Source organism: Mustela lutreola, chromosome 9, assembly GCF_030435805.1.
Source record: "Mustela lutreola isolate mMusLut2 chromosome 9, mMusLut2.pri, whole genome shotgun sequence".
Lineage (NCBI taxonomy): Eukaryota > Metazoa > Chordata > Mammalia > Carnivora > Mustelidae > Mustela > Mustela lutreola.
The window spans coordinates 121391774-121415249 of NC_081298.1; the positions used below are offsets into that span (position 1 = coordinate 121391774).

The following is a 23476-nucleotide window of genomic DNA, read 5'->3' on the forward strand; positions in this document are numbered from 1 at the left end:
ACCCAGTGAACCCCCAAAAGAAAACAGACCCTTGGATTGGAAACGAGTCCTTCCAGAGGCCCCCACTTCATCCACAGTGACTTGTGTGACTCCTGGCACCAAGAGCACACCTTTGGGAGACAGTCCCTCTGACTTTTTAAAAAGATTTTTATTTATTTGTCAGAAAGAGCATAAGCAGGGGGAGGAGAAGGAGGCTCCCGGATGACCCGGATGTGGGGCTCTATCCCAGGACCCTCAGATCATGCCCTGAGCCGAAGGCAGATGCTTAACCAACCCAGGCATCCTGAGACAGTTCCCCCTTTTACCTCAGTAATAAAATTTCCCCCTTTTAACTCAGTACCCCAAATCTTGCTCTGGAGCAACAGTTCCTGCTCTAAGGAGAAAAAAAAAATGATGACATAGGAGAAGACAAAATCATCATCAGTAAGCAGAAAAACTCCCCATGAGTTTTCTTTAGGGACTCTCAAGACACACGGACGTCTCAAGACACTAGGACGTAGGACCTTCTAAAGCATTTTCACACCATGTTTTTCTGAAACTCTGGCTTTCGAATGTTTTGCATTGCCTGCCTTTTTAGTAGAATCGCACACCACCAAGAGAGGTCTATTTATTCATTAATTATATTCACACAACAGTGTGTGTATTGCTGACTGTATTTACATTGAAAGTTCCAGCAGCATGTGTCCCCTGGTGTGCAGGAGTTCCAGTCAATAAATAGGAGGGAAGACCAGGCAAGCCTCATAACCCTCCTACCACACAGTCAACCATGACTCGGAGGCAAAGGGACTGGCGCAAGTCAGACAGCGAGGAACTGGGGAAGAGGAGTAAGAACCCCCTTCCAATGGCTGAGGGACCCCTCCTCTCCACCTGGCGGCCTCCCTGGGGCCCCGTCTCAGCCACACTTGGCACGCACTGCAATTCTTCCTTCCGTGTTCCAGATTCATCTTTTCCCGCTATCGCAGCGAGGATGGATCCAGTTACATCAGTTCCTGGTGATTTCCACATTTTTCTTCTTGCTTTCCCTATTTTATCATTCTCACCTGGAACACAGGGTGAGCCCTGCTTTTGCGGGGGAGAGCGGGGCCGGGGTGCGGTGTTCTCCTCTCTTTCTCCCAGATCCATTAAGGGGGCGAGGATGTGGACCTTGCCCCCCACTAGGGGGGCTCACCAAGCCCAAGGGTTAATGTGTTCCTCGACCTGTTTGCTGAAAGTAGATGTGCTCTCCAGCAGAAGGCCCATGTGATGTGATTTACTTGGAGGGGCTCCTCTTGATACGCAACACCTGGCCACCACTCTTCCCTGACCGAGAAGGCTCTGAGAAGGCATCTGTAGAAGCACACATTCACCGTTCCTGATTCCCAGTGTAAACACTTGGAAACAATGAAAAAAACCACAGCGCAGGCAACCAAGACATCAGCCGCTCCGCTAGGGGCTCCAGGAAGTGAGCTGAGACTAGGAGGGGACTGGAAGACGGTTGAGTGGCACACAGTACCCTCCCTCGTCCAAGAATCATTGTTTAACCAAGGTGGGACACTCCCCAACGAGCACATATAAGGAGGAGCCTACTGCGGGAAGAAACCCGGACTCCGGACTCTACCAACATTGCCGGTCTGCATGTTCCCTGGAGACGCGACCCTCGTCTACCACGGCCACTTTCCCTCCTACAAAGCTGCTGCTGCTGAGTGTGGGGTACCTGGCCAGCTGTCCCCTGGCTCCCGCGAGAATACCGCTGACATCAGATACACCCGTTAGGAAGCAGGTAGGATGTGCGCGGTAACCTCTCTGGGCTTTGGACCAAGGTAGTGGTCCAAACTTCAGTGAGCAAATGAATTCCCCCAAAGAGCATCTTAATCATGTAGATTCTACGTCTACCCTCCAGAGAGGTGTCTGCCGAAGCTCCAAAAACTCAGGACTTCTGGCCCAAAGGGTCCAATGTTAGGCTTGAAGGAACGCTAGAGCAAAGGATGAGTTGCCTTGATAAGAGATCATTCACGCTTGGCCTATGTCCCCTCACAGCAAGTCACCTTAGCTTTTGTGCTCCACGTCCCAACCTCAAGGGCTACACTGACCATAAGGGACACCCCGATGGGAGGAATCCTGTCTCCTTGTTCACCCATGTTCAATTTCTGACACGTAGTACATGTTTCATATTTGCTGAAGGAAGGAAAGGGGCTCAGGGCTTGCCTTTTGTTTTCAAATGATCTAGCTTCAAAATTACGGGAACAAAGTTGAGAAATCTGGGTTAACCACAACACTGATCACCGCGTCAGAGATCAAGGTGGCTCCACTGACCCTAGAGCTGTGGACGGTCGATGCCTGTGCCTCTTGGGCTGCTCAGGCCGGGTCCTCCTAGAGATGCGATTCTGTGCTTAGGGAGATAGCTCTCGCTATTTGACTTGAACCCAAGTTAACCAGACTAGAGTAAGTGCAGATATTTTCCCTCTGTGGTTACAGTGGGGCTATGACTCGTCCTGGGATAGAAATCAAACTTCACTGACCCCCAGGTGGCATAAACTGAGTGATTCAGCTGATCTTCTTGAATGGTTCCAACTGTCCCACTCACCTGTCCCGGCTAGAACGAAACCCTTTCTTTCTTTTCTTCCTTCTCTCCATTTTCTTTCTTTTCTGTTTTTGCTGGGTGATAGCTTCAGGAGGACTCCATATTCACCAGATGAGAGTCGAACCCCCCCACAGGTGTTTGTGCCTCCTACAGTCCCCTCCCTCTGATGCAGATTCTCCTAGGAAGGTTCTGAAAAGGGCCAAAACAGAGAAACTGGTCAAACTGAGCAGGCCTGCGCTTCCCATCCCCAACGCCAGGCTTCAGGTCCCCCCATCCTGGGTTCCAGCTGGCTTCTGTCTTGGTCCTTGAATTCTCAGGGGACTGTTCTCTACCATGCACTGCTTTTTGCTTTGCACAAACCATTTTGAAGAAAGAATTCTGTGATCTAATGGAAAGGCTGTGCGCGCCCACCAGTCTGCAAAGCTGGTTCCCCCAATAAGCAACCAGGAGAGCATGGCCAGACCTGATTTCGTCATTTTAATAAGTAAGTTAGTTGAACAAGGTGATCCTAAAGGGGGTCTTCCAGCTCCTTGGGAGCAGAGCCCTTCCTGCTGAAAGGCATCTACTGGTTGTCTGGTCCTGCTCAGAGGCCATCTAATGAGCTGATAAACAAATGCCAGTTTTTAAGAGCTGGTATAGGGGTGTGGCAATGAACGCTGGTGCCGCTGCGGCCGCCTCTGCTGGAGTCATAGGGAGGATGCTCTGTGTCCTGTACCGAGTGTGGAGTGACACGGGAGGGGCTGCCTCTCGGCCCCTGCGCTCTGGGATTCACATTCTCACTCTGCTCAATAGCCACGAGGGACATTAAAAACTGAGAGTGGCCAGGACCTTTGGTTCATTTCTCTCTGAAACGATGGTCCCTTGGGCGATACTCTGCCTTCCAATCCCCGGCTGGGTCAGCCCCGCTAGCTGGCCCCCCATAACTGTTGATCAGGCCTGACCAGGATCTCCCGCAGCTCCAAGATTGGAGCCGAAGCCCCCGTGGGCCGTCTCCATCGGGAGTAACCACACACCTGCTTCCGGAGACGCAGCCAGTGACCCCCATCTGGATCACTGCTAGGCACCGGGGAGGTCCTAGGACCGTTTCCTTGGTTCTCCTCACCAAACATCACATCTTGTCCCCAGTCTAATCCTTACCCAGAAGTGGCTTCCAACCAGTAACCTACATTGTTATGCTCCATCTCCCAAATGCCCAGCATCCTCTTAAGTTCTAAAGAAACTTTTAGATGGCCTTACCTTGGGGAGAAACTCTGGGCAGAGGCTTTCAGGACGGGCTGGCTCCCAGGATTCTGGACTGCCGGCCACCGCGGGTACATCCCTTCAACTCTGAGGCCATTCTGAGCCCTGCTGTCTGCCTGATATTGTCTACAAACACTGTGTTCTTCCTGGAACCAAGTCACTTTCTCCAGATGGGTACAGGCTTTCCCCCCTACCCCACCCACCCCACCCCAACTCCCTTGGGGCCTCGCCTGTTCTGACACCTAGCCCAGGGCAGGTGGAGGCTTCCTGGGGCAGCATCTCCTCCTGGCTCAAACCGAGGGTCTGCAGGCACCGTCCCTCACTCTCCTGGCCTGCCCTTCCCCTTCCCACCAGGGCCTTTTCATACCCCGAGCAGGCAGGTTCCTAGACCCTTTGCTCCTCTTTCTCCAGTCTGCTCTGCCTACTGAAGCCCTCCTCACATGCTCCGGCCTTCTTGGTATTTTTTTTAAGGGTGGAATGAGAAAGAATGAAGGAAGGGGCATGGGAAATCTCAGAGGCCTAAACCCCCCTCAGCCTGCTTCTCTCTGCCTCACTCACCTTCTCACACACACATGCATTTTCTTTCATGGTGCTCTTCGACATACTTAATCCAGAAGATAGTCTCAAAAGATTTTCGTTTCCCACTGAGCCCATGCCTTATCCCTATCCCCATAAGCATGACCACATCCAACGGGGTCTGAAATCCACTTGATTCCAGAAAAGGCTCTGAGCAAGCAACTTGGCCTGCGCCTTCTTGGGAGACACCATTGTCCTAAGTCCTGGAGCTGGCTTGGCCAAAGGAGTGTCTCCCTTAGAGTGCTTGGCTGCTGGTGCTACTGACGCTCTCTCCTCCCCTGCCATCCCCACACCGCGGTGGGGAGCAGCCACGGGCAGAGCCAGCACCAGGCTCCCAGTCCCACACTCTGCCCTATTGCCTCTGTGGCCTCCCCAGGCCTGAGATGCCCAGAAATGCCAGGTGCACACGGGGATGCCCAAGCTCCAACTGCTGGCACCCCTGGGCTGTGGCCGGAGCCGTGCCCTGGATCTCACCCTATGGACCAGTTGTCATAGGTGGGGATTTCAGAGCGGTCCCCGGGACAGGAAGGGTGTCTCTGCCATTGGACACCTAAGTGCTCACATCTGAGAGGTAAGAGAGCCAGAGATGTTCGGGCTCTGATTCAACACCACAAGATGCAGGGCTTGCATGAGAATGACTTTCCCTAGCAGGTTTTGGCCTTCTTGCTCTCCTGTTCTTCCTCAGGATCTCCATCTCCACCGACCCACAGGCTGTCTGTATTTCTGTCTCCCTGCCCCTCTCCATCAGGGTGCTCTCTCCCTTCCCTGTCTCTATCTCCTCTGTTTTCAAAGGAATGGATTATCTAAATGTGGTAACAACTTCCAAAGAATCTTAAAAAAGAGAAAAGGCCCTAAACCCGCAGGGCCTGCCTGGTTCCTGCTCTGGTTCCTGCCTTTGGGAGGTGAGCCGTCTGGAGCCTGGGCTACCCAGGGAGAATGGGTCAGAAATAGCAGCTCGTAAGACCTGGATTATAGATAACAGGCTCCAGTGTCCTAAAGCCCCCTAATTTGCTTAATAAGGAGCTGGAATTAGCTAAGTAGAAAGTATATTTTCTTTTGATGGGTGGGGGAAAAAGAAAAAAAAAACAAACCCGTGCCCTAAAATCCAAGATCATGCCAAATGATCTAGAACCCAGAAAGAACGTTCCATCTTGTCCTCAGAATACATCACCAGTCTACTCAGGAACTTTCTAGGCTTCCTCTGTGGTTAAATGACACCTACTGGAGAACTTTGGGGATGGGAAGTACATACTTTCCATGCAAAGGCAAAGTCCATTTTTTTTTTTTTATGTTTGCACACGATGAACCCAATTTAACTGAAAGGAATAATATATTCAGTGGGCTGCTATTTCATTTTCTGCCCAGCAATATCCGTTAGGGTACATAACCCACATTCTCTGTTCCAGAAACAGAACATTACATAACATTACAGCTACTAGAAAGTCCAGCCTTCCCAGAGTTCCAAAGGGTAAGGGGAGGGGGGTGGCGTGCCTGCGGTTCACAACCTCAGTGGAGTGGCACTGACTCCCCCTGCTTGGCAAGGATTGTTTGTTATCCCCCAGGGGCTTCTGCGAGGGACACATCAGCTAAGGTCTCAGAGCTCGCTGAGACCCTAGGTCCCAGGAGAAGCTGCGTCCACTTGGTGCGGGCACCAGGGAGTGAGCAGGATGGGGCTGCACTGTCTCTGGGCCACAGAGGGTGGTTTTGGCTTCCTGCCTCTCCCACACCAGGCCCCGCATCTCCAGCATCTCCCAGGCTGTCAGCCCGGAGTCCCTGGAAGGCAAGGCGTGGTTCTGTTCTGCATACTTACTTCTTTGCCGGTTCCAGGTCTGGGGGCTTTCCAAATCTGAAGCCATGCTAGAACCTTCTTCCATTTCTCTGGTTCCCATGGCCCTTGGTGGGTGAGAGGTGACCTCCGACCCCTCTCAACCCTAATGACACAGAAAAGAAGACGCCCCTTAGCAGGGACAGTGACCTGCTTGGCCTGTAGACCAGACCATCTGCCACGAAGCTGGGGGTTGGACAGGAGTCTCTTCCAAGTGCTGGCCAGACTTCTCTGACCATAAGCCTCAGTTTCTCCTTCTGCATAGTGAGCCCACAGAGTCTTCCTCTGAGGCCTGCCTTTCTCGGGGCCATACACCACCACCCTCATGGCTTTCAGGCCTCAAAGGCCGGAGACTCACTGAGCTGATTCTGAAGTGGGGGAGGCATGGGCCTAGATGTTAGGTTCTTCTCTAAACCCTAAAATTCATGTCCATGTTGACCTTATGCCACCTCAGACGAGGTCTCCTTGAGAAATCATCCGATGCCTTCCCAACTCATAGTCAATTTGTGTACGTTCAGAATTCGCTTTTCCTCTTTTTCCATTTACCTCCCCCCTTTCCCTCCTTCTCTCCCCCTCTCTGTTTTCCCCTGCCTTCATCTCTCCCTTTCCCCTCCTCCTCCTCCCTCCTCCCTCCCCCTCTGCCTCTCCAAAGCCCTGAGGTGTGCCTAGGTGTCAGATAGCTGAAAGTGGTTTGCACGGGGCTTTTTTCCGCTAGAGAGCCGTTAAGTGGCTTATTTTCTCCACTCCGGTGGCTAAATTATTCTCAATGTGTTAAACAGTGTAATTAAACAGATACACACGCGAGTGCGCCGGGCCCCGTCCCCCACCCCCCTTCCTTGCTCCTTGTCAGCACAGAGAGTGTCAGCCCCCGCCTTCAAGCTCTGTTAGTTTTAATTTGAGTTGTGGAATTAGTAATGGGTTTTGCTGGAACACTGTTGTGGGAAATAGATCGCTCCTCGTGCAGGGTTTGGGCACCATTTCAAATGAGTATTTGTTAAGAGGAAAACCATCCCTTGTCATGTTCTGCTACATTACATCAGATTTATTTCCATTGTTCTGAAAAACACCAGCCAGGAGAGAGCTGCGTGCATCACTCCCGGGCAGGGAACAATTGAACTCAGGCTTCCTGTTTGAAAACAAAATGCAAACAGCATCGGCCTTTGTTGCTGGGGCTTGCTAAGCTCCTCCTGGAGGCACAGACAGCCAGCGCAGGCTCTGCACCTGTCACTGGGAAGCCCATGATCCGCTGGCCGGTGACAGCGTGGTTTAGTGGCAAAGCTTGGATGTGGAGGAAAAGCGGTGGAGAGAAGCCCAGCAGGTCAAAGTTGAAAGGATCCATCCAACGCAAGGAGTCCTCTGCACCCCAACCCCTTTAAGAGCATTCAACCTCAACTTGACCATTGCCACTGAAGGATGCCCATGGCCATTCAAGCCACCGTTGGATCTTTTCTTTGGCACTATCCACTGAGGCAACCACTGGCGTGTGTAGATACCCATGCTTAAATGTAAATTAATTAAAATAAGATGAAATTCAAAATTCAGTTCCTTAGTTGCACTCGCTGTATTTCCAGTGCTCAATAGCCATGTGTGCTAGGCTCTTGGGAACAACTCTGCAGATCAGGAGAGACCCACGGGAAGTCCAGGAGGCAACTGACCAGTGGCTGGCATGCCCGTTCCTGGTTACAGGGCACTGGTCCCCGGGGCACAGGTTCGGGACTAGGGCAGTGGGAGATCCTGACAGGCTGATCATCAGGAGACCTACCACATAGCTTCACTTATGTCCCATCCAAGCCCTTTATAGGAATCATGCTTGATACCCACCTCGTGCTCTGAGGCTGGTGCATTACTACCTCCAGCCCATTTTATTTATAGGGAAAGGAGGCTCCGATAGTAAGAGCATCGCTAAAGATCACTCAACCCCAAAGCAGCATCTGATGTCAAGCTTAAGTTTATAGTTTCAAGCTGATTCTCCATGTTCTTGACCACCATCCTATGATGTCTTTTCTTTTTTTTTTAATTTTTTTAAATTTTTAAAGGGACGAGGCAGAGCCCAGTTTTCTGAACAGGAACATGATCCTGGGAAGTCAGAAAAGCAGCAGGCGGGATCCTGATCATGGGACCACAATGGTTAAATCCCTGCTTTCTCTGGAGGGCTGGAAATAGGACTTCTGGGCTGGGTCTGACAGTCACTATTAGGTCTGTTGGTCTGTCTTTCTCCCAGGAAACATTTTTCGATTTCCAATTTCCCAGAAAGTGATCTCTAGTTTCCTTATATGTTTAGCTGATGGCATTTTCGTGCCATTGAAAAAAAATCCCCACTTTTTCCCAGCAGATAAAACCACCCACCAGGAAACTTTACTCACACGCAAAGGGCTCTGTCCTGGCCAGGTATCCTGGGCTACCCTAACACCCTGCTTTGGCTACCACAGATGTGCTGCTTGCAACGTGGCCCCAGAACTGAATACTAGTGGACTGGATGTCCAGCAGGCTCAGGAGCAGCTTTATGAGGGAGTAGGGGAGGCAGCAGGTAGCTACAGTGGTCTGTACAACAGCGCCTTCCTGGAGGGACAGCAGCTCAGAGCGGAGACATCTCACCACGTTGTCCCTTTACAACAGGAAGCCAAGTAAGCCGTACAAAATCTTTTCAAAATGAAACTGAGCCAAGGCAAATCCCACTCACTGTTTACTTGCATGGTTAACTTTTAAATGAGAAGACAGATTCGCAGTTTCCTTGGGTAACTTCCATCCTCTCGGTTTTGAGGTCCTTTAGAATTTTAATTCTGCCATCTGCTTGGATAATTGTTCTTCCTTTATATCATTAAAAATGATGAAAAAGTTAAGAAGTAGCTTCATTTTCATTTCAACGTCTTCATCCAGGATCAAGATAAAAATGTTAAACGGGACAGGACAAGGGCTGGAGTTCTGTGGCTATTACAGCACAGTGATTTTGAGATAATCCAAAATCATTCATCCACAATGTCTGGCTCAGACTCTGAATTCTGTATACTCTTCCTGTACTATATACAACACTAGATTTCTATCCTACCATAACATAGGATACAACCTACCCAGTCTTGCAGTCTCATCCTGTTTCACCATCTTATATATAGAGAATAAAGGTAAATTATATCAAATACTTTTTTAAAATCAAGGTATGTTCTATACATATCTCAATACATAGGACCACATAGATGTGGGATTCTTCTGTTCCTCTAAAGTCAGAACTTTTTTCTGGAAGGGAAAAAAGAAAAAAGAGAAGGAAAGTGAAGTAATTGGTTTTGATAAGACTATATTTGCTTCTGGAAACCCAACCATTATTTCCTAAGTGTTCAGAGTTCAAAGTGTTTCTCTGCAAGTCCATTTCAGAATCCTACTTCTTAAAAATCTTATTATAGAGCTATAAACAATTTTTAAGGAAATGCTTCAGGGGAATGACCGTGTTAATTACAAATAAACTTCTCTTTTAAAAAGAGCATCTCTCCTGAAGATTCTTAAATTAAGTTCCCAAAAGAATTAACATTTGGCTCAATTTATAAAATTTAGACTTCCAAGCAAACAGTCATAACACATTTCTATCTGTATAAAGTAAGGAATATCTGTGTTCATCCAAAGACACTGTCAAGGAAGTAAAAAGGTAAGCCACCAACTAGGAGAAGATATGTGCAACACATAGGACCAACAAAAGATGACTATCCACAATAAATAAAGAATTCCCACAAATGAATAAGAAAAAGACAATGCAGTAGATAAATGGGCATAAGATATGGATATTCATCTCACACAAGAGGGACGACGAACAACAAGTAAACATATAGAAAGATGCTCAATCCTACCTTTAATCGGGAAACATAAATTGCAGCTGCAAGGAGTTGGCGTTTTACTCCTACCATGTGGGTACAAATAAGATGATGGCCAATACCAAGTCCTAGTGCGGAGATAGAGAGATGGGAACTCTTGCATTGCAGGTGAGATTATAAATTGGTACAATGTTGGAAAATAATTTGGTATATTTAGTGAAGTTGAACATATGCATAGACTCAACCCAGAAATTCCACTCAGTGGTCCTACCACCTCCACCTCACATACACACCAATACCTATAAAAGTTTCAATTGTTCCATCTCCCTACCAACACTTAGTATGGTCAGCATTTAAAATTTTAGCCTTTCTAGTGGGTGAGTGGTGATTATCTCATTGCAGTAACAATTTGCATTTTACTGGGGACTTAACATGTAAAGCATTTTTTCATGTTGGTAATTGTCTGTTTTTGTTTTCTGGTAAAGTGTTCATATCTTTTGAGCATTTTTAATGAGTTCTTTTTCTCTGATTGATTTAAAAGAGTTCTTTATGTATTCTGGATATAAGTCATTTCCCTGATCTTTGTGTTACATGTATTTTCTCCTGGTCTGTGATTTGCATTTTTGTTTTCTTAATGGTGTCTTTCCTATTTTGGATGAAGTCTAATTGATCCCCTTATATTTTTCCTTGTAAGGCTCATATTCTTGCATTCTGTAAAAGATACATTTTCTTACCCCTAACTTTGCATTTTTTTCCTGTTTTCCTCTATGCAAGTATTTTCTTCTGTTTTCTTCTTAAAGTGTTATAATTTTAAGTTTTATTTTTAGATTTGTGATCATTTCGATTTGATTTCTGTATATGGTATGAAGTGAGAGTCCATTTTTTTGTTTTGTTTTGTACCTTTTTCCATATGGAATTGATCGGCATTATTTTTTTTAAAGATTTTTATTTATTTATTTGACAGAGAGAGATCACAAGTAGGCAGAGAGGCAGGCAGAGAGAGAGGAAGGGAAGCAGGCTCCCTGCTGAGCAGAGAGCCTGATGTGGGACTCGATCCCAGGACCCTGAGATCATGACCTGAGCCAAAGGCAGCGGCTTAACCCACTGAGCCACCCAGGCGCCCGATCGGCCTTATTTTTTTAAAGGTGTTTCTATCTCCATTGAATCACCTTGGAAAGTTTGTCAAAAATCTATTGACCATTTATGTTGCGGTCTGTTTCTGGATTCTCCACTGTGCACTATTGATCTAATTGTATATCTTTTTACCAATAGAAGTCAGGTTGGCTAGGTCCTCTAATATTTTCTTTTCTTTCTTTTTTTTTTAAGTAGACTCCACATCCAGCCCATTGCAGGGCCTGTATCCATGACTCTGAGATCAAGATCTGAGCCAAGATTAGGAGTCAGACATTTAACCAACTGAGGCACCCAGGAGCCCCAACATTTTCTTAAAAACAAACAAACAAACAAACAAAAACCCACTTCTTTGGTTGTTCTAGGTCCCTTGTACTTAAGTATAAATTTTAGAATAAGTTTGTCAATTTCTTTAACAACAAAAAGGCATTCTACAATTTTAGGTGCAATGGTATTGAATCTGTAGATACATTTGGAAAGAATTGCCATCTTGGTAATACTGAAAATTCCAATTAATTTAGGTCTTTAGCTTTTCTCAGCAAAGATTTGTAGTTTTTGACGTAGAGAGCATGGATGTTTTTAATTAGACGTTTTCTCCCAAGTATTTGTAATAGAATGCTATTGTTTTCCTATTATTTGCTGCTAGTGTATAATATTATAAGTGATTTTCTTATATCAATCTTGTATCTTTCTAGATATAAACATATAAAATAATTCTAGAATTATTTTCTTATTGAGCTGTCTAGGACCTCCAGTACAATGTTAAATAAAAGTGAAGACACTAAAAAAAAACTGACAATGGGCATTCGTGCCATAAATATGATTATAAGTGGGAAAAAATACCTTCCCATCACTAAGAATTATTTTAGCTGTCGATTTTTTTTTTTTATAGATGCCTATCATTAGTTTGGGAATGTTGTTTACTTTTTCTATGTAACTCTCCTTTGAGAATTTTTAACCATAAATGTTGAATCTTGTCCAAATAAGTTTAATTATTGGCTTTGTAAAAAATATTTTTAATATGGTTAATTACACTGATGATTTTTTCATGTTAAAACAAAACTTACATTCCTAAAATAAACCCCACTTAACCTTGATGTTACTGTTCTTTCTTTTTTATATTACATTGTTGGATTTGATTTGCTGAAATTTTGTGAAGAATCTTTGCTGTCTCTATTCAAGAGGGATAGTGATCCATAATTTTTCTTCCTGTGGTGTGGATTCTTTCATGAGATTTTGTTATTAATGTTATGTTGAATTGATGAAATAAGTTCAGCAGTGCTTCCCTTCTCCTCCAATTTCTGAAGAAGTTTGTGTAAGATTGGTGCTCTTTTGACCTGGAAAAAATAAGAGAATTTGCCAGTAAAACCCTAAGGGCCTGGGGGTTTCTTTTGGGGAGAGCTTTTACTAACAAATTCAATTCCTTGATTAGATACAGAATTATTCAGATTTTCTACTTCTTCTTGTGTCAACTTTGATACATGGTATTTTTCAAGAAATTCATCCATTTCATGTCACAGCAAATTTTTTTTTAATTTTTAAATTTTTTTTATAAACGTATAATGTATTTTTAACACCAGTGGTACAGGTCTGTGAATCGCCAGGTTTATACACTTCACAGCACTCACCATAGCACATACCCTCTCCAATGTCCATAACCCCATTCCCCTCTCCCAAACCCCCTCCCCTCAGCAACCCTCAGTTTGTTTTGTGAGATTAAGAGTCTCTTATGGTTTGTCTCCCTCCTGATCCCATCTACAGCAATTTTTTTTGACATTTAGTTTCTTCACAATAGCCTCTTATGAACATTTTAATATTTATAAGATTTATGATGATGATGATATTGATGATGTGTGTTCACACTCTTTTGTCCTCGACTTAACTCAATTCTGGATTTGTCCGTTTTGTTGATCTTCTCAAAGGAGCAGTTTTTGCTTTGCTACTTTTCTCTACAGTTTTCTCTGTTATGATTGTCTTCTCTTGTCTGTATTATTTACTTCCTCCTACTTGTGTTGGGTTTTCTTATTTCCCATTAGATCATCTTGGACTCAGGAATTATTTAAAAATATGTTTAATTCTAGGTATTTGGGAGTTTCCTAACTATCCTTCTAGGAATATTAACTTCTTTTTTTAAAATTATTTATTTATTTATTTGACAGAGAGAGAGAGAGAAAGAGAGATCATAAGCAGGCAGGGAGGCAGGCAGAGAGAGGAGGAAGCAGGCTCACTGCTGAGCAGAGAGCCCAATGTGGGGCTCAATCCCAGAACCCTGAGATCATGACCTGAGCCAAAGGCAGAGGCTTAACCCACTGAGCCACCCAGGTGCCCCGGAATATGCCCCGGAATATTAACTTCTAATCTTTGTTTTGTTGTGGTTAGAGAATATTCTGTATGATTCAGTCCTTGGAAATAAATGGTTTTATGGCCCTGTGTATTGTCTGTTTGTGTGACTATATCTCATACATCTGAAAAGAATGTATACACTGTAGTTTTTAGATATAGTACAGTATATGTACCAATTACATCAAAGTGATTGACAGTGTCATTCAGATATTTTACATTTTCACTGACTTTATTTATTTATTTGACAGATCATAAGTAGGCAGAGAGGCAGGCGTGGGGGGTGGTGGGAAGCAAGCTGAGCAGAGAACCCCATGTTGGGCTCGATTCCAGGACCCTGAGATCATGACCTGAGCCAAAGGCAGAGGTTTAACCCACTGAGTCACCCAGGTGCCCCATGAAGTTTATTTGATCAGTCTATTAATATTCACCCAGCCTGCTTATGCTTACTGTTTGTATGGCATATTTCTTTTCAGCCATTTATTGTCATTATTGTCAAGTTATCTCTGCCTTTATTTAGAGTGTCTCTTAAAGGCAGCATGTAGTTGAGTTTCACTATTTTATCTCCTTTGTAAATCTCTGCCTTTTAATTGAATTTAACGTGTAATTATTGATATAGTTAGAGTTATGTCTATTTCTTATATATTTATCCACTGTTCCCCCTTTATTGACTTCGCTTGATTACGTGAATATGTTTTAGTATCCCATTTTAACTTCTCTATTGTCTTTGGGGCTATATCACTTTTTATTATTTTGTTAGTAGTTGTCTAGAGATTATAATACACATACTCAATCTTCCTAATTCTATTGTACCACTTGATGTAAAATACAGAACAGTTGCAGCCATATAGCTTCCTTTAATTCCCTGCTACTCTTCCTTATGTTATAGTTGTTGTATGAATTATATCTGTGTACTTTGAAATCTCTCCAGACAATGTTATAATTTTTGCTTTAAACACACATATGTGTTTGAAAGAATTTAAGAGGAAAAAAACCAGTCTTGTGTATTTTTCATATATTTACTGTATACTGTTCCTGCAAATTCAGTTTTCTCTGTTATTCTTGCCCTCCAAATTGAAGAACTTCCTTTATCATTTCTTCTGAAACATGTCTTTGGATGATGAATTCTGTTAGATTTTGTTCATCTGAAATGTCTTTATTTCACTACTATTCCTGAAATATATTTCCACTGGATACAGAATTCTGGTTTGGCATGTCTTTCTTTCAACAATTTTATTATTTTTTAAGGGCTTATTTATTTTAGAGAGAGAGGGAGAGAGAGGATCCTTAAGCAGATTCCCCACTGAACCCAAAGCTCGATCATGTGCCCTGAGATCATGACCTGAGCTGAAGTCAAGAGTTGGACACCCAACCAACTGAGCCACCCAGAGGCCCTACTTTCAGCAATTTTAAAGTTTTTCCACTGCTTTCTGTCCTTCATGTCTTCTGGTGACAAATCTGTAGTCTTTCACATCATTGTTCCCTTTGATTTCACATGTCATTTTTCTCTAGCTTCTTCAAGATTTTTTTCCTTATCTTTGGTTTTTCAACATCTTGATTATGATATGCCAGTCATGGTTTTCTTGACTTTTCAAGCTTCTTGAATTCATAAATTTGTCACCAAATTTGGGAAGTAATTGGCCATTTCTAAAATACTTTTTCTGCTTTAATGTCTTGATCCTCATCTTCCTGGTTCTGCAACTACATGTAAGTCATACCTTTTGGTATTATATCATGTGTCCACCTATGGCTCTTTTCTTTTCTTTTGGATCCTTTCTTATTCTTTCCTCTTTTTTCACTTATTCTTTCCTCTGTCATCTTCACTCTGCTCTTAGGCCCATCCAGTGAATTTTTGTTTTAAGTTTTGTATTTTGCAACTCTAAAGTTCCCATTTTTTTTTTATAACTCCCATCTCTCCATTGAGACTATCCTCTCATTCATTTCAAGTGTGTTTCCTTTATTTTATAATAGCTTCCTTAAAAATTTTTTTCAGATAATTTCTACATCTAGATCATTGCAAAGCTGGCACCTGTCAATTGTGTTTTCTCCTGAGAATAGATCATTGTGTCACAGTTCTTTAATTTTGAGTAGTTTATGATTCTATCCTGGGCAAAGTGAGTGTTACATAGAATCTGTGTTCTAGTATATCCTCTGGAGAACATTGATTTTTAAAAAAAAGCAGGAATCATTATGATTAAGTTCAGACTATGCATTCAAGTACACCTTCTGTAAGGTGCTAAGTGCTTAAACAATTTTCTCAGGATCATGTGTCTAAGAGGCAGAATGAAGACTTGAGTTGGGATCTTCTAAAGCCATTTAACATTGGGGCTTTTCTTTCTTTCTTTCTTTCTTTTCCCTAGAGTCATTTAACTTCTGTGCATCTTTCCCATATGTTAATAAGAATTTTTCATTAAAGGACTTGCTGGTTATATATGTGTGTGAAACCCTGAAAGCAAACTTTTTTTTTTTTTTTTAAATTGAGGCCTTCTTGGAAGCTTTTGTGAATCTCCATAAAGACTATTTGATGTGAAATATTTTCCAAACCATTTGACCTCATAATCTGTTATTTATGGAGACTTCTGCTCCACAGAACATACTTGAAAATAGCTGATTTGCAGCATTCATCCCACCAACACTTGTAAGAATTTTATAGAATACCTACTATATGCTGGGCCTGACACTAGGTGCTACCAGACCAAAGATATTATCGTCTAAGTATCCAAGACCTTTCTGCCATTTGAAAGCCTTCATCATCTTTCCATGAATTTCAATAATGTTTACATACTCAACACTGTTGGGTCATTTTCATTTGTGTTTACTGACATCCTTTGCCTTCTTCCTGAGGTCCTTATTGATATGTCCCCGTTCCTTTTTTTTTTTTTTTTAAGGTTTTTATCCACATTTTCATCATTTAAAAATTTTTTTTAATACATTCAGTTAGCCAGCATATAGTATATGTCATAAGTTTTTGTTGTAGTAGTCAATGATTCATTAGTTAACCACTCCTTTTTGATTGCACGCTGCCTAAAATATGCACCCAGTGCTAGGGGAGTTATTGGAACAGCCGGGGGTTAGTCACTACTATGGACTGAATTGTGTTCCCCCCACCAAATTAACATTTTGAAGCCCTAATCCCCACTGTGACTCTTTCAGGAGAGAGTTTCAGAAAGGAGATGATTAAGGTTAAATAAGGTCATAAGGTAAAGTTCAAATCCAGCAACAAGACTGTGGTCTTATAAGGAGAGAAAGATATCTCTCTCCCTCTTCCTCCTTCCCTCTCTCTCTTTCTTTCTCTCTCTCTTCCATGGGAGGACACATCAAAACTGTAAGGCAGAGAATCCTTCCCAGAACCTGGCCATGCTGGTCTCCTGATCTTGGACTTTCAGCCCCCAAAACGGTGAGGAGATACATGTGTGTTGCCTAAGCCCTCACTCTGTGGTATTTTGTTGTGGGCTGAACAGTCTAAGACAGTCACTCAGCTCAGCAGAGGACTGAATCAAACTCACTTTATAGACATTGTGGGGAGCAGGACAGGTTTCATAACCAAGTGCATCTCTTGTCTCCTTCTCATCCTAGTTCTGAGGCTTGATGCATCAGCTCACACCATTAGGGACTTTACATAAGTCCCTTTTACAAAACTTTACAAAAGTTACATAAAAACTTTACAAAAAAAACTTCACAAAAAGTTTACACAAACCCTTTTGCCATTTTTTAGCTCCTCTTTTGCCATTTTTCTTGCCAGATTCAAGACATACCCCAGTAGTGAAACAGCTTTTTATCCTAAGTATCAGGAAGGTCTAATCTCTCTTCCTCTCTCTCTTTTTTTAACCTAAGCAGTTGAGTCTTCTCTTGCCTTTATTTACCTTTCACAGTGAAGCAAGACAGAAAAAGAAATAAGCCAAAAAGCCCTCCCTAAAATGACAGACAGGAGAGTTGGTTGGCCTTTTCTGCTGCACACAAAAGTGAAATGTCAAGTTCTGTAGAAACTTCCTGCCTGAGAAAGTGAGTCTACAGGCTGTTTCCTGGCAAAGCCATAAGCAATTCAAAGGGCAACAGGGTGAACATGGTAGGTGTGAGGTCAGTGTGTGGAGTGGGGAGGCTCCCTCCCCTTCCTGTCTACCTTCTCTTTTCCTCATCAAGATTCTCTTCTCTCTCAGAGCAGTGGACCACCTCCTCCACCAACAGACACCCAGACCTGCCACCTGTCACCAGAGTCTTTACTTTCCTTCCCAGGCTGTCAGTTAGCAAGTACAGAGCAGTAGTAGAGCTGAGGACATGGGTGTGATGTCTTATCCCTGGCCCTCACCCCTGCAGGTCCATCTGAGACTAGCTGTCATTCCTAAGAACAGCCCTCATCTTAGAAGGTGTAGGACGTTCTACACAGTCCTTTCATAATCAAAATGATAATATTGCTAATAATCATTACTTAGTGACACTCTCTGTGTACTAGTCACTGTGCTAAGTACTTGACAAGCATGGTTTCATCTGAGTCTTAAAAGAGTTCTACAACATGCACATTATTGTCATCATTTCACAAATGAGGAAAGCAGATATTATATGCAGACTCCTAACTGTCCACTACCCAATGATGAGCAGTGAGGGCCCTACAGATGGCCTGGGAACTGACTCTCGAAGGTAAGTTAAGCCTTTGCAAGATTCTGAAGAAAAGGTCAAGCCAAATTCTTCACACTTACTTGTATATGCAGACTCCCTCTTACATCCCTCAATTGTGTTATTAAGAGTAACTACTATTTGGTTTCCCTAAACTAAAATTATCTCATTGCTGGAATTTATCATACACTCTAATTCAATATTTTACTGAAAGGTAGGTGGCTCGGCAATGCTATATTGGTTCCACTGTCCTTGAGCATGTGTGGAGTTGGGAGACCCATAATTTTCACAACTCTCCATTATCAGGTGTCATTGCCTTTTTCTTGAATTGGCAATCAATGTCTATTACTGTTTTTTGCTCTTGAATGATACCTTACTGTTATTTTGGTTTTCTATATAATTTGTTGTGGGCTCTCGTCTTAACCCTATAGTGAGTGGTAAGGTACATTGACATATTTTCACTGTTATTTTCCAAGAGCTAGATTAAAGAAATGCATACAAATTGGGCTAAACCAAATGAAATGGCCTACATTCAAACATTTTTACTTTAGACAAAGCCATATGAAATGGACTATATTCGATAAATTTTTGACCTAAAAGATGACAGTCTCATATGGTCCAACCTAATATGAATTATTCAAATTTCAAGTTATTCAAATTCAAATATAAATTATTTTTACCTCATTCATTAGACATTTGTGTGTGTTATTCCCTCCAAATATGTGTGTACAGTGACACTTTATAGATGATATTCTATGAATCTGTATTATCTAAATAATTCACAACATACTGTAAGAACATTGCTAAGTCTTAGTTCTTAACTGTAAGAACATTGCTAAGTCATTTTAAGTTTGCATGTTTTTTTAATGATCCAAGATCTTGATTGGAAGTTCAATTTCTTTCTTCATGAGTTGTTCATTTATGTCCCTCTTTAGTTCTTTGTCATCACCTGATTCCTTTTTCCCGGTGCAGTGGGAATGGATAGGACCTATAGACTTCAGGGTCTTCTGTGCAATAGTCTGAGAAGCTTGACATGTACACTTTAAGGGCTAAAGAAGCTTTTTCAGTCCAACAGTCAATAAGAATTCAGATGCAAGTCAGCTTCCCTCACAGATGGAGGATGTGATATACATTTTTGTGAATGGCATCAGTTACACACTTATGGCTTCCTGAACAAGAAATCTCAGACTTCCCTGACATCTCTTTAGGGAAATTAGGATGCTGACTTTTATTGAGTGCCCATTGTATGCCAGCCATTCTTCTCATTTAATACCACAACAGACCCTGTGAGGTTGGTACCATTAATCTGTACAGATGGAGAAGTAGGTTCACAGGCTTGAATACTACTCCGTATTAGGGAGTAGGTAGTAGGTAGGTGGTGAGAGCCGAAGGCAAACTTTAAAACTCATTTGTTCACCATACTGCCTTTTTTTTTCCCATCCCACATCTCCTTCCACAGCCCCCATATTTGATTCATCATGGAACCCTATTAGTTCTACCTGTAAAATGACACTAGGATCTGTTTTCCGACATTTTCACTACTAATGGTCTAACACTATCTCTACCATGAACACATGTAGCAGCATCCTAATCTTCTCCTTGTCTCAGTCCCTACCTATTCCCTTCATGTGGCCTCTGGCTTGCTCCACAATCTTTTACACAGATCTGATCATGACTGACCTCTTCAACATCCCTGTAGTGCTTGCAGGGCATAAAACGTGTCACAGTCCAGCTTTCCAACCTACTTTCCTGGCCATTTCTGCCAACATTGCTTATCCCCAGCTTCTACCTCACTGACCCCTCCAGATTGGCCCCCTCATTCTCTCTAACACCCATGATCTTTCCAATCCAATTCCTGGGCCTCCACGCTGTTGCTACTAAGGGAACCTGGACAGATTTATAATAATTTATACATATACACCCACCACTTCTCCACCTGGCATAGTCTTCTTCCTTCAAGACCCCCTTCAAATGTCACTGCCTGTGGGAGAGTCATCCCAGACTTTCCCTGGAAGTTCATAACTCCTCCCCTTTATAGCCACAACACTTTGTACACATTTTTAATTAGACAGTTTCTGCTGAATGATAGCAAATTGTCAAAATGTCTTCACTATCTTTCCCACTTGATAATGAACCCCTTAGGGATAAGGTTCATGTCGTATTTATCTATGGATTGCCAGCGTTCAGAAAAGTGCCTGTCACAAGGTCAGCACTCAATAAATGTTCATTAATGTACAAATACCCCCCATAGTCTCTCATGCACATAACAGCATACTGAGCAGCTCTCTGGTACAGCAGATTGAGACTTGAACTGGGAGAAAGAATGCTTAAATTCTAGTCTGGGCTCACCCACCAATTGGCTCTGTCACTGGGGACAGAAGTGTTTTGGGTCTCAGTACTGTCACTTGTAAAAAGGGGCGGGGGACATATGAGTGCCCTTCCAAGGCTCACATCTCATGATGCAAAGGACTTGACAATTTATTCCTAAAAAATCTCTCTCTCTTGCCAGAAGGAAAAGGCCTTACCTATCTTCTAAGGAGAGTCATGGCATACAACCAAGAGCCTCTAGCCAAGACCCCTGTCATCAAATTCAACGGCCAGGACTTCACCTCCCTGCGGGATCGTTGCCTAAGCAGAGGCCTACCATTTGAGGATGAGACATTCCCTGCAGAGCCTTCTTCCATAGGTCTGCAGCTTCTCCAGGGAAAAGACCTCTCCAGCCTGAGGTGGGTGCGGCCAAAGGTGAGTGAGCCTCTCCAGAACACATTCAGCACCACTGAGCTGCGTCCCATGGTACCTCTCACTGAAAGAAGGATGGCCCAAACCAAATGGGAAGGAGAATGAGATTTATCAGGTCCCTCAGCTACAGTATTGTATCCTCAGTGGGACAGAAGGACCCTGTACCAGGAACCAAGACCCTTGCATTCTAACCCATTTCTATCACTGAGCACATCACTGTATTGCATGCCTCATGTTCTCATCTGTAAAATGGGAAACCATGGGTAGGAAGATTGTAATAGTTGGTCTCATCTCCATAATTGAGCCCGTTTGTCTCCATCACTCCTTATTCTCTTCCTTATCAATGTCCTTATTTTTTTCTTTTTCCCTGTTGGAACTTAAAGGCAAGATATCACATCCATCACTTGTACAATAGGATTAATTTAAATAATTGCCTCACCTCTCTCATTTAAATTTGTATTTTCAATCTTGCAAAGGCTTGATCACTTATAAAAGAATTCAGATATCAGCTATACAATTAGGGAGATATTTCAGGGCAACATTCAAAACCCCCTCTTCCCCTAGTATAGCAGACGGCTGCTAACTCAGCTCTGTAGTGAGATGAGCCCTCTGGGTTTTTCTAAACAATATTCAGGGCATGAATCCCCAGGAAAGATTTCTCAGCCCACTTAACATTCTTATAATCTCATCAGTGGCTAAGTTGATGCAAAGGACTCAGGTGAGGACCACTCTGGGGGCCTTAAAGCCCAACTCTGCTGTTCTTGCTTCCAAAAGCAGCCAGCAGGATGTAGAACAAGAGAAAATAATATAATGTCTAGTAAGCTAATAATTACAATATCAGCAAGTGCTACCAAGCACTGATTAAATTCCAAGCACTCTACTTTCAGTAAACCCAGGTTAGGTTATACAGAAAGGGCATTTTCTGATGACATACAATAAGACATTGAACTCTGGAGTTGTCAAGTCTTGCCCTAACCTGAGACAGATTTGAGTTCCGGGGAGGGGAGGGTGTGTGGGGATCAGGTAGCACTCAGCATTAAATGGTGGTACATCAGGCTTCCAGGATCTATCTCACCAGGAGAGGCATGAAGTTCCCAGCAACGATTCTCTTCTTCTGGCCTTCCCCTCCTACAGAGAGCTGAACAGAGAACTCTATTTAAAGTTTGGAAGGGTTATATTTTTTCCCTTTGTTATTTTTAGGAGCTGAGATTCTTTTAGAAAGATTTTTTTCCCCCAAGGTGCTGAGTAATAGATGTGAGATCATATTTATAGTGTTAAAGAATTTATAACATTTCTATGTTGAAATGGAAGGGTTTCAGAGGAAGAGTTGGGAGTTTCTTATTATATGATTCTAGCAGCATCTCAAATTTTGTATTTTGGGGGCAAGGAGAAATTGAGGCAAACGGAAGTGAGTTGACTTCCTGAGAATCCTGCCAGGGACCTGAAATAGGGGCATACAGAGGCAGCTATGTCTTACTTCCATTCTTCTTCTCAGCAGAAAGCTGAGACAAATGCCTTCCTGTCCCTCATCACAACATTTACATTTCTATTTCCCTGAGTTTTTCATGTGTCTTCTCTTGCTTTGTGTCTTTTGTTCTTTCTCTGTTACATTAAGAAGAACACAGATTTAGACAGGTGATGCAACTTGCATAAGGTGGCAGTTAGTGAGGGAAGGACCTGGGATTTAAATTAAGATTCTTCATTCCACACGGTGCACTTTTCTTCACAGGGGATTGTGTACCCAATAGGGCTCTGTTAGGATTTGCATGAATGAATAAGTGTGTGAGTGAATGAAGGAATGACTCTATCTACAGGTCCTTGATGTGGGTTTCAAGCTCCATATGTGCAATTGAGAATCCGTAGGTTGACTTGTTTAACAAGTAGTATGGTAGATGAGAAGGCCAGTGAACTCACCCTTTCAAGATGGTGACACCCCAACTGCCAAAACTTATAGTTGTTCCTGGAAGGAGCCTTGGAAGAGGAGCCATGGTCAGTGTGGCTCAATTCTAGTTGTAAAAGCCAGTACTTACACACTGCTGACTATATGGCAGGCCTGGCTTTAGAGGATTTGACTCATTGAATCCTCACAGTGATGTTATAAGGAGGTATAATTATTAACCCCATTTTATGGATGTGAAATAGAAACAGACTTAAGTGACATGCCCAAAGTGGTATAGCTGGGATTTGAACCCTGGGCTCTGTCTCCAAGACCTGTCCTTCTATCACCACACTATTCTGTTTTCCATTAGGCCTCATCATAAGCTCATGTTGTGTTCTGGGCTCCTGTTGGCCACAAATATTTTGTGCATCAGTAGATTCCTTGCTTGTCTGGTAACCAAGAATCAATGTCTGTGTCATGTCCTACTTTCCATTTTTTAGGTGAGAAAGAATGGGGGTAAAAATGAAATGTTGTATGCGTTCCTCATATGGTTATTTTAAGGAATGAAGACAATACTCAGAAGAGTGTCTAGCACATTGTAAACACTTACCAAACACTAGCTATTGTTACTACAAATAATTTGGGAAGGATGTCATAGGGAAGCAACCTCAGGGGCTGTCCTTTTGGATCCCTTGGGTTTTCACACTACAGTCAGCTTCTTCCCTCAAATAGTTTCAACAAACACTTTAAGGGGAGAAATGTAGGTCAGATGAAACCAT

The 23476-nt window shown here is 43.1% G+C and overlaps 1 protein-coding gene across 2 annotated transcripts in view; it reads left to right on the top strand.

Annotated features, from left to right (window-relative positions):
- Positions 1 to 1580: 1580 nt before the first annotated feature.
- The window catches only part of CAPN13 (calpain 13), an 80246-nt gene continuing 58350 nt past the window's right edge, over positions 1581 to 23476 (top strand). For both annotated transcript variants that reach the window (XM_059188698.1, XM_059188699.1), the window contains exons 1-2: positions 1581 to 1759; positions 20589 to 20821. In XM_059188698.1, the coding sequence (XP_059044681.1) occupies positions 20624 to 20821 (198 nt within the window). In that variant the 5' untranslated portion in view covers positions 1581 to 1759; positions 20589 to 20623. The remainder of the gene's footprint in view (positions 1760 to 20588; positions 20822 to 23476) is intronic.